This window comes from Notechis scutatus, chromosome 5, assembly GCF_049901735.1.
Source record: "Notechis scutatus isolate UNSWTSFEM ecotype Mainland chromosome 5, rNotScu1.2, whole genome shotgun sequence".
Classification (NCBI taxonomy): Eukaryota; Metazoa; Chordata; class Lepidosauria; order Squamata; family Elapidae; genus Notechis; species Notechis scutatus.
Genome location: NC_142013.1, coordinates 82,112,673 through 82,124,755, shown reverse-complemented (window position 1 = coordinate 82,124,755; position 12,083 = coordinate 82,112,673). Strand labels below are relative to the sequence as shown.

Below are 12,083 nucleotides of genomic sequence, written 5' to 3'. Positions count from 1 at the left end.
GGATAGGTTATGCATGTAAGTCTATTATGTCTGTTACAGTAATAATCTAAACCTCTAATAAAATCTGTAACTATACTACTGCAAATAAAGATGGATATTTGTCTTAAAAAAAAAGAAAGCCACACACTTATTGCAATTATTTTACCTTAGTTGTCGATCATGGCCCATATCTGTAAGGCTGTGCTGGAGGCTGCTATCCTGTGAAATAGCAGGAGATGGTGCTATAGCCAAAGATGGTGAGAGCACTGAAGTATTGCTCAAGGGTGAGGTTAAATTGCCAGAAGAATTACAACTCTCTTGAATCTCTTCTGAGGTACTCACAGATTTCTTATCCTAGAACAGTTTAAATAATAAGGTGCGGTGACTCTGCCAAAAACCTTTGTTATTTTGAGGAGTTAAGGGACATAATTTGATTTCTCCTTCATACTGAGAAAAGCCTGGAAGCGTAGAGCTTATTCTGAGCTAAACTGCCTGTTTTTCATTTGATTGCTGAATAAAAGAGAAAGGGGGAAGAATGGAATCTTCACATAGCTGCAAAACTATGGGAACCTCAGACTTTGAATTCCCATCCCAGAGTCATGTGTCTCTGAGTCAAGATTAGGTCTCATGACCGCAGCAGAAGTCATGGTACCAAGTTTTGATAAATACCCCAGGGTTGTTGTTTGTTGGGAGCTTCTGAACACAGCAATGGGGGCTGCGGAAACTGGTCGCTCGTGGGGTGTCTCTGCTGTCATTATTTAGAAGATGCTCCTGACAGCTTATAAAAGATTTGGGTATCATCTTGCTTGGTATGCATGCTTTTTATATTATGCATTAAAATCTGTTTCCTTGTGCTAATAATAAAGGTTAAGATCTCTGTATTTACTGGAGTCCTCATTGTCTCTGGATCCAAAAGAACCAACTGCCTGGGCATCTGTTCACTGCCCTGGCATTTAGCAAAATCAAGGGTAACAGAATCAACCAAAAATAAGTATTGGGTTTATTTCACAGTACAAAGATAATACCAAAACATGAATATTTTCATAAAATCAAGTTCTTTCTCATAGGTAAACCCAAGTGGAAGAAATTGGCCACTGCTTTTTCCCATATCAACTTTTTGTACACAGTAATGGGTGGTTTCTTTTCCAAATACTAGCCAAACAGATCCTGCTTAGTTCTTTTCAGATCAGCCATAGTCAGTTGGCATTGCCATCTAAAGCGCCATTCTTTCTCAAAGAAGTCATTACACTTTGTGCATCTCTTACAAGTCTAATGTTATAATCTGGAAGTAACACAAAAATATCACTATTTTCCACACAATATGAGAGAACTTTATTTCCCTGCATAATTCCATGTTGCAGCTAAGTTCTAGAAGCAAAGACAAAGAAGAAAATCTAGACCTACTGGAAGTTTGCCGATACAAACAAGGACAATAGGAAAACCCCATTTCTGTATAGTTTAAATGTCCCTTTATAATGGAAAATTTTATCAAAGATTTGTACAGGTGTCAGCTTTCCTGCATTGGCTGCCAATTTGCTACCTGACCCACCAGACCACCAGACAGCCCCTTCTCCTAAGAAGCGGAACCAAGAAGGGCCTTTTCCATGGTGGATATTCCTGTGAAATATCATCACTAAAAGATAAGATTGTCCACCATTACGACACTTTTTGCAAAGCCCTGAAGACATGGTCCTTCCAACAGCCCTGAGACCTCCAAAGTGATATCGAGCCTATCAAGTGGTGATTGATAGTTTGATTATTAACATCAAGTGGCATTTGATTGTTGTCATGAGGGCGTATTGGTTTTTGTGTTGGGGTTTTAGCCTTCTAAGCCTCCTAGACTCACTGAGAGTACGCATCAAAAGTATGATTTGGGGGTGGGGAGGAGCTTACATATAAATTTCCTTAAATAAATAAACAGCACACCTAATCTAGTATTTAGCAGCAGTTTTCTTATTATTATCAAATTAAGTACTAGAATTGCATGGCAAATTGCATTATCACACATCTGAGGCTAGAACAAAGGGTTTTTTCTCGAGAAAATATGAAATCTCTTATTCTAAATCAAGTTCAAGTTTAAATTCAAATGTATTGTATTTTATTATGAATTATTTTCTATTTATTCTAAAACAGATAAGATGAATAATTAATAATTTAGAAACTGCAAATCTCTAACAAAGTGAAGCTATAGAAAACAGGAAAGAATGAAGTTACTGTAGATTGACCTGGGATAAAGATCCTTTGTGAACAACTATGCATGCAAAACTCTTAAGATCAAATATTAGAATATTGTAGGAACCAATGTAACAGTATATTCAAGAAAGAATTAAATATATAGCCTTTATTAGAAATTTATTAGTAAATGTTTCTTCCCTGAAATTATAAATAATATATATATATAAATAACAGTGTGTATATATACATGTGAATATATGTGTGTATGTCTATGTGTTTGTGTATGTGTCATCCATCAAATAATCTCATGATAAATATTGTATTCTGCATATTTTTCACTTCAGTAACTGCAACTTTCTGGATAAAATAATTTGTTTAAATAATACATTACTTTTGGGTATTCTGCTTACCTGTATACCAGAATCTTGTACCATGCAAAGCTGTTTTTGGATTTTCTGTAGCTCTTCCTGCTGCCACTGAATGTTGGCTTGCAATATACGAGTCCGCTGCTCAAGTTGGTTCTTGATGGTTTGGAACATAGTAAACTGGGCAGAAATAAAGATTTCTGAGTCTCTTTTTACTAGGTTTAGTCAATATCATGAAAGCTGTGGATCTCAAACATGCATCCCCTTCTGGTCATTTTTCAGGGACTCACAGTACTTCGTGGGAAGGAATTGGCCAGCATGGGAGAATAAAGTGGGCCTGGGTTTATCAAGCTCAGCTGGACAGAGTGTTCTGTGGGCTCAACCCTGCATTAACAGTTTTTGGAGCCCGACTTCTCTCCATAGTTTTGCCTAGTTACAGCTGGGGTAGAGAATGCAGCTGTTACGTGGACAGGACAGAGCAGGCATGGCATTTTAGCGCTCCTGGATGAACATCAGTATTTCAATCTTGGCAGCTTTAAGATGAGTGGATTCCAACTCCCAGAATTCCCCAGAATGAAGTCCACCTATATTAGAGCTGTCGAGGTTAAGAAAAACTGATCTACATTGAGATTTCTGTTGTCAGTGCCATTCAACTTGCTATTTCTGGCACGGAGAGTTTGGTCTGTTTTAGAGTGGTTTTTTTTTCTTCTAAATTTGATAAATTGATGTGTGGTATAGCATGTTGCAGTGCTACTAATATCCGGTACTTTGGGCTGCTAGACACATTTATGTTAACATATAGGGGCTTTCAGTGTACTCAACGTATGACCACAATTGATTCCAAAATTTCTGTTGCTAAGTGAGGCATTTATTAAGTGAATTTTGCCCCATTTTATGATATTTCTGGCCACAATTGTTAAGTGGATCACTGCACTCATTAGGTTAATGACATGGTTGTTAAGAGAAGCTGATTTCCCCATTGTCTTTGCTTGTCAGAAAGTCTCAAAAGATGATCACATAACCCTGGGACACTGCAGCCGTCAAAAATCTGAACCAGTTGCTGAGCGGCTGAATTTCGATCATGTGACCAAGAGGATGCCGCACCGGTCATAAATATGAAAAACAGTCATAAAACACTTTTGTCAGTGCCGTTGTAACTTTGAACGGTCACTAAACAAATTAATGTAATTGAGAACTAGCTATATTAGAGCCCTCAAGCTGACCCTCACATAGCACTTCATTTTATTTGTATTTATGTATTTATTTTATCAAATATGTATTAGATAACAGATAAAAGAATAAACATGATTATTAATACAAAAAATGGATACAAATAAAAAGGGTACATTAAGACAGGGACAATAGGCACATTGGTGCCCCTTACAGACCTCTTAGGAATGGGGTGAGGTTAACAGTAGACTGTCTAACGTTAAACTTTTGGGGGTGTGGGGAAGAAACCATTGGGTCAGGTAGTGTATTCCAGGCATTGGCCACTCTGTTGCTGAAGTCGTATTTCCTGCAATTGAGTTTGGTACAGTTTACCTTAAGTCTGTATCTATTATGTGCTCGTGTATTGTTGTGTATATGTGTGTTTATATATATGTATGTATGTATGTATGTATGTATGTATGTATGTATACAGGTAAAGCTCAAAAAATTAGAATATTGTGCAAAAGTTCATTTATTTCAGTAATGCAACTTAAAAGGTGAACTTAATATATGAGATAGACTCATTACATGCAAAGCAAGATATTCAAGCCGTGATTTGTCATAATTGAGATGATTATCGCTTACAGCTCATGAAAACCCCAAATCCACAATCTCAGAAAATAATAATATTGTGAAAAGGTGCAATATTCCAGGCTCAAAGTGTCCCACTCTAATCAGCTAATTAAGCCATAACACAGGAGTGGGCAAACTTTTTTGGCTCGGGGCCACATTTACTTTTAAAATTTGACAGACGGGCCGGGTCAGCACAAGATTTTTGGGAATCGCCCCCTTTCCCCCCTTCTCCTCCTCCTTCCCCTCCCTCGGAGGCCCCTGAGTCAGGAGTTGCTACTGCCGGCGCAGCTCCGCGCGGCTCTAGTCCCGCGTTGCCTCGGGAAGGAAAGGCAAAAAGGAAGAGCCGCGGCAGGGCTTTGCAACGGCAGCAGCGGCACTGGAGGCTCAGGCTCAGCGGCTCCTGGTTTTGCCTTTCCCTTCCCAAGGCAACGCGGGACTGGAGCTGCGCGGAGCTGCGCCGGCGGTAGCAACTCCTGACAGCCCCAGCTGGACACCTGAGTGGAGCCCGGGCGGAACTGCCTGTTGCTGCTGCGGGCGCTGCTGCGGGCGTCTGGCTGCCCAAGTAAAGAACCACACCAGCTCAGGGCAACTGTGAGGAGCAAGAGGGAAGCCAAGGTGCTCATTTCATAGCAGTCAACTTCGCTCTCTTTTGCTCCAGTTAGGTGCTCCCGGCATGCACAAGGAGCATGAAGGGAGGCAAACCCCGCACGGATGCATTTTAAAAGTCAGAGAACTTTGCCCAAGACTTCTTGTGTATTCAGGGGCTACACCTCTCCCAACGATGAGTTGGTGGCGATCTAACAAAACGTCTTCCAGCTCTTAAAGATTGACTTTAAGAGCGCCCCATGGAAGAATTTTTTTTTTCAGAGGCGGGCCATATTAAAATGACCAACGGGCCGGATGTGGCCCACGGGCCGTAGTTTGCCCACCCCTGCCATAACACCTGAAAAGGGTTCCTGAGCCTTTAAATGGTCTCTCAGTCTGGTTCAGTAGGAATCACAATCATGGGAAAGACTGCTGACCTGACAGTTGTGCAGAAAACCATCATTGACACCCTCCATAAGGAGGGAAAGCCTCAAAAGATAATTGCAAAAGAAGTTGGATGTTCCCAAAGTGCTGTATCAAAGCACATTAATAGAAAGTTATGTGGAAGGGAAAAGTGTGGAAGAAAAAGGTGCACAAGCAGCAGGGATGACCGCAGCATGGAGAGGATTGTCAGGAAAAGGCCATTCAAAAGTGTTGGGGACTTTCACAAGGAGTGGACTGAGGCTGGAGTCAGTGCATCAAGAGCCACCACACACAGGCGGATCCTGGACATGGGCTTCAAATGTCGTATTCTTCTTGTCAAGCTGCTCCTGAACAACAAACAACATCAGAAGCGTCTTACTTGGGCTAAAGAAAAACAGAACTGGTCTGTTGCTCAGTGGTCCAAAGTCCTCTTTTCTGATAAGAGCAACTTTTGCATCTTATTTGGAAACCAAGGACCCAGAGTCTGGAGGAAGAATGGAGAGGCACACACTGCAAGATACTTGAAGTCCAGTGTGACGTTTCCAGTCTGTGTTGATTTGGGGAGCCATGTCATTTGCTGGTGTTGGTCCACTGTGCTTCATTAAGTCCAGGGTCAATGCAGCCGTCTACCAGGAGATTTCGGAGCACTTCATGCTTCCTTCCGCAGACGAGCTTTATGGGGATGCTGACTTCATTTTCCAGCAGGACTTAGCACCTTCCCAGACTGCCAAAAGCACCAAAACCTGGTTCAATGACCGTGGGATTACTGTGCTTGATTGGCCAGCAAATTCACCTGACCTGAACCCCATGGAGAATCTATGGGGCATTGCCAAGAGAAAGATGAGAGACATGAGACTGAACAATGCAGAAGAGCTGAAGGCCGCTATAGAAGCATCCTGGTCTTCCATAACAGCTCAGCAGTGCCACAGGCTGATAGCTTCCATGCCACGCCACATTGAGGCAGTAATTGCTGCAAAAGGGGCCCAAACCAAGTATTGAGTACATATGCATGCTTATACTTTTCAGAGGTCCGATATTGTTCTATGTACAATCCTTGTTTTATTGATTGCATGTAATATTCTAATTTTCTGAGATTGTGGATTTATGGTTTTCATAAACTGTACGTCATAATCATGTCAATTATGACAAATCACGACTTGAACTATCTTGCTTTGCATATAATGAGTCTATCTCATATATTAGTTTCACCTTTTAAGTTGCATGACTGAAATAAATGAACTTTTGCACGATATTCTAATATATATATGTGTGTGTGTGTGTGTGTGTGTGTGTGTATACACACACACACACACACACACACACAATATATATGGCTCTTTGGTTATTCGGGTTTTCTCCCACGTAAAATGGAAGTATTTTGGTGACGTTTCGACGAAATCTCATTCGTCATCTTCAGGCTTGTGTCTTCGGCTTTGTGCTTCTTGGAGTAATGTGAGCTTGCAGCTGTTTTTTCTTTTAACTGCCAGTGGGAGTGTGGCTTGACTGGGTGGGGGCTTGGCTGTGTTCTGATTGGGTGGGGGTGTGTTCTCATTGGTTGGGGGCCTGGCTGTGATCTGATTGGTTGGGGGTTGGCTGTGTTCTGATTGGCTGGGGGTGTGTTCTGTTCAGGTGGGGGCTTGGCTGTGTTCAGGTTAGTCTTACTTGTCGGGGATTTGAGCTGGTGAGCTGTGATCCTGTTGTTTGGCTTCGCGTTCGTGATCGTGCCACATCTTCATGGTGGGTGTCAGTTCGCTTCATGTATGGGTCGTAGGGGTTTGAAGCGGGTAGTGATGCAGCTGCGGTACGGCTTCTGGTCCGTGGTCGTGTCTCATCATCTATGTGGGTGTGAATCTGCTTTCTACGTGGAAGTGTGGTGGTAGCATCTTGTGTGGCCTTCGTGGGTGTGGGTCTGGTGTCATTCTTCATGTTAGGTACTCGTTTGTTAATGAGGGCGTGTTTCCAAATGGCTGGTAGGCGGGAGGCATCATCTCGTTTATTCATGCTGTGTGGGCGTTTTTCTATCTCTATGGCTTCTCTGATTATTCTGTTGTTGAAGTGTTGAGTTTTGGCGATAGTTCTGGTATCTTTAAAGTCAATCTCATGTCCCGTGGCTTTGAGATGCTGGACCAGGGAAGAGGTTGGTTCTTCTTTTTTGATTGAGTTCTTGTGTTCTTCAATGCATGCACTAATTCTTCTGTTGGTTTGTCCGATGTATGTGTTGGGGCAGGCGGTGCATGGGATTTCATATACTCCTTGGTTTTCTAACTCGATTCTGTCTTTAAGGTTTCTTAGGATGGTGGATATTTTTATGTTTGTGCAGAATGCTGTCTTAATGTTGTGTTTTTGGAGGATCTTGCTGATTTTGTCTGTAGTGCCTTTTATATATGGGAGGAGGGCTTTGCCATTCTCTTGTTCTCTGTCTTGGATTTTGGTTGGGGTTTGTTTTTGGATTAGGTGGGTAATCTTCTTTCTTTGGAATCCATTGGCTGTTAGTACGTTAGTGAGAATGTGTAGTTCGGTTTTTAGGTGTTGTTCGTCGGCTAAGCATTTTGTTATGGAGATGAGTGTCTTGGCTACGGAATTGATCTTTTTTGACCGGAATTGACCAGAAGAAAACACATACAAACCGCTATCTACATGCACTCTCACACCACCACCCAGCACAGATCAATTCCATAGCCGAGACACTCATGTAACTCCAAGTCAATCACACTTCTGTGAAATCAAACTGTCCACTTAGGTAGCAACACTGATTGACAATCAATTTCACATGCTGTTATGCAAATGGAATAGACAACAGGTGGAAAGCATAGGCAGTTAGCAAGACATCCCCAATAAAGGAGTGGTTCTGCAGGTGGTGACCACAGACCACTTCTCAGTTCCTATGCTTTCTGGCTGATGGTTTGGTCACTTTTGAATGCTGGTGGTGCTTTCACTCTAGTGGTAGCATGAGACGGAGTCTATAGCCCACACAAGTGGCTCAGGTAGTGCAGCTCATCCAGGATGGCACATCAATGTGAGCTGTGGCAAGAAGATTTGCTGTGTCTGTCAGCGTAGTATCCAGAGCATGGAGGCGCTACCAGGAGACAGGCCAGTACATCAGGAGACATGGAGGAGGCCGTAGGAGGGCAACAACCCAGCATCAGGACCACTACCTCTGCCTTTGTGCAAGGAGGGACAGGAGGAGCACTGCCAGAGCCCTGCAAAATGACCTCCAGCAGGCCACAAATGTGCATGTGGCTGCTCAAACGATCAGAAACAGACTCCATGAGGGTGGTATGAGGGCCCGACGTCCACAGGTGGGACATTTGGCATTTGCCAGAGAACACCAAGATTGGAAATTCGCCACTGGCGCCCTGTGCTCTTCAGAGATGAAAGCAGGTTCACACTGAGCACATGTGACAGACGTGACAAGGTCTGGAGATGCCGTGGAGAACATTCTGCTGCCTGCAACATCCTCCAGCATGACCGGTTTGGCAGTGGGTCAGTAATGATGTGGGGTGGCATTTCTTTAGGGGGCCGCACAGCCCTCCATATGCTCGCCAGAGGTAGCCTGACTGCCATTAGATACCAAGATGAGATCCTCAGACCCCTTGTGAGACCATATGCTGATCCGGTTGGCCCTCGGTTCCTCCTAATGCAAGACAATGCTAGACCTCATGTGGCTGGAGTGTGTCAGCTGTTCCTGCAAGACGAAGGCATTGATGCTATGGACTGGCCCGCCCATTCCCCAGACCTGAATCCAATTGAGCACATCTGGGACATCATGTCTCGCTCCATCCACCAACGCCACGTTGTACCAGACTGTCCAGGAGTTGGGGGGTGCTTTAGTCCAAGTGTGGGAGGAGATCCCTCAGGAGACCATCCGCCACCTCATCAGGAGCATGCCCAGGCGTTGTAGGGAAGTCATATAGGCAGGTGGAGGCCACACACACTACTGAGCCTCATTTTGACTTGTTTTAAAGACATTACATCAAAGTTGGATCAGCCTGTAGTGTTTTTTTCCACTTTAATTTTAATTTACACTCCTAGGTGTAGCAAAACGAGTTGGTTTAAAGGGCAGGGCACACTCAGAGAAATACTTCTTGCCAAGGTGATGAAAACTGTTATTACACAATCTTACAAATTCAATTAAAAATAAAATGTTTACATAAACTTTATTTTTCCTCCTTGTTTGGAGCAGATTTGTCTTCATATGTAAACTCTAAAAATATATCTTAAAATGTCAACAGAAATGTATATATTTATTGTTAAGTCTTACTTGAGCTGTACCAGGTAGGTTAGACCTTGATTTTGGTAAGTTCTGCTGTGATCTTTGCAGTGAGGAAGACTCTGGGATAGGCTTTGTTATTGTGGCTGCAAGATATATTTATAGTAAAATCATTATTAAATGACAATATTTAATGTTTTTACACACACCTGCATCCCCTACATAGCCAGCTATACAGCAAATAGGCCACATTGCTCAAGCAATCTGATTGAGTCAGAGATATCCCTAACTCCATTCTCCCATCCTTGTTCCTGCCTGAAATTATCACAGGCAGTCCTTGCCATTTGCTTTTAAAAATATATTTATGGTTTAATGCTGAACTGAGAATAAGGATGTGCTCGGTTTCTTCTTGTTTACTGCTGGGTGAGAAGACATAAATTCACAAAAGAACTGAACAGAACTGAATGTGCGGTGTGGTGGCATTGTGTTAGAATGTAGTATTGCAAGCTAACTCTGCCTATGGTCAACAATTCAATCCTGACTGGTTTAAGTTGACTCAGCCTTCCATCTTTCTGAGGTTGGTAAAATGAGAACCCAGACTGTTTGGGGCAATATGTTGACATCTGTAAATCACTCTGTACTGTACTGTACTGTACTGTAAAGCACCATGGAGTGGTATATAAGTCTAAGTGTTATTGTTATTAATATAACTTCATTAATTCATTCAATTTCTATAACTGTGCAACTCAAGCAAGTGATTCTAGATGACTTACATGGCCAATATTTATTATTTATTTATTTATAAATTTATTATCTATTAGATTTATTTGCCATCCATCTCACCTCAAGGCCTGAATTTAATAGACAGGGCCATTTTTAAAATCTTTGTCTGCAATGTGTGCAACTTCCATATACCTATTACTTTAATGATCCGGCAACTTGCATGGCCTTTTTAAAATAACAAGTACTTTAAAATAGCACTTCTTAAAGGCCCGTTCCTTTGTAAATCTCTAAGAACTAGCTTGAAGCCTCATTCATTCTTTTGCTTTATTTATTTGCAACTTTGAGTTTATTTATGTGAAAGATTCTAAGTAATTGTGAAATCAAAGGTGGATTTGAATTTTGACCAATTATTACAGAAGATAGGAATCAGAAAGACAGTTGTAACAATATCACAGGTAGGGGCTGAGTGTTTATTATCATATTTTTGGTTACAATAGAGTATCTTCTTATGTGTTTGAAATATTTTCATTTAGCTTTCTTTTGGAGGGCGTTTGGAGTAAGATAAAATTATCTTTAAAAAATTGTAGTCCAAACTTTTATAATAATGATCAACTTAAAATATTTGAACCAAATGTTTTACATGGTATTATTATTCATTTTTCTACCACTATACTATCATAACTTTATAATACAAATATGTTAGCATTATTGAACAACATTCTGAGATACTCTTCATCCAAATATTTTAATCTGTACTGTTGACTTGGTTCAAACCTCACCTCAATCCAACTTACTAGATAGCTTTATGGAAGCAATGTAGCTGAATATAGGCAATAGATAGGCAATCTAATCATAAGGGCCAAATGATTATTACCAGAAGATTTGATGTGACGCTATGATGGTCAGTGGCAGTCAATGATATATAAAATAATAAACGAAAATCCTCATGATATCCATTGTATTATAGTATATTAATTTAATCTTTCAATTTTCTTTTATACAAATTATATTATCATCTTTATAATTTCTCCTATACTGGGCCAAATAATACATTTCAGTTCTTTACTCCAAATTAATATTTTGAGAAAAACCATAACTTACATGCTATTTCAGGCAAGGATGAAGGCAAAGATTTTTGTAAACCTTGAGAAGACATAGAAAATATCTGGCTGTTGAGAACCGCTGTGTCTAATTCAAGTGATTTAAAATGCTGTTGAGGAGTCAAATCTGGGACATTGTCCTTGAAAATAAAGCAAAAGTATTTATCATGCAAAGTACAAATGTAGACAGAAAAATCTTGAAAGAGTGTACAAGGGAAGAAAGTATTAGCCACGCACTCTTTTGAACACAACACTTCTGTAGCATTTCAGAAGTGCATATAGAGCTCCAGATATCCCGTGAACAAGAATCACCCGAGAATCTATCCTCCCTTTGCATTTCAAGCATTCCAACATGCTTCTTCAAAATTAAAAGGTGATACACAACAGGTATGTATCAAAATACACATAGGTCACTGCAAGTTACAGTAGACATGCCCCAAGTGGTTGGCAAACCCATGATGAAAGAACCACATGAATTTCAGAAAAGCATTTTTGCACTTCTCAGGAATAAAAATATAATATTGAAAACGTAAATTCCTAGACAGACCAATTAAGGAAGGGTCTCTTTGCTTTAAAAGCATTTCCTACCCAAAACATGGAGTAAGTTTAGAGTTAAGATTTTGTTACATCCACCAACCTTCTTCTCCACTTCTTTCCCACTGTCTTCCACAACAGTACCCCCACCTGTATATTAACGAAATTATGTGGCACTCTAGCTGCAAACATAATTCAAAACATAAC

The 12,083-nt window shown here is 41.0% G+C and overlaps 1 protein-coding gene across 1 annotated transcript in view; it reads right to left on the bottom strand.

Annotated features, from left to right (window-relative positions):
- Positions 1 to 12,083, bottom strand: part of NPAS2 (neuronal PAS domain protein 2) — a 69,457-nt gene that overhangs the window by 10,534 nt on the left and 46,840 nt on the right. Inside the window, exons 13-16 of the mRNA XM_026666788.2 lie at positions 11,344 to 11,482; positions 9,571 to 9,665; positions 2,565 to 2,699; positions 146 to 333 (exon numbers count right to left, since the gene is read on the bottom strand). Coding sequence (XP_026522573.1) covers positions 146 to 333; positions 2,565 to 2,699; positions 9,571 to 9,665; positions 11,344 to 11,482 — 557 coding nt within the window. The remainder of the gene's footprint in view (positions 1 to 145; positions 334 to 2,564; positions 2,700 to 9,570; positions 9,666 to 11,343; positions 11,483 to 12,083) is intronic.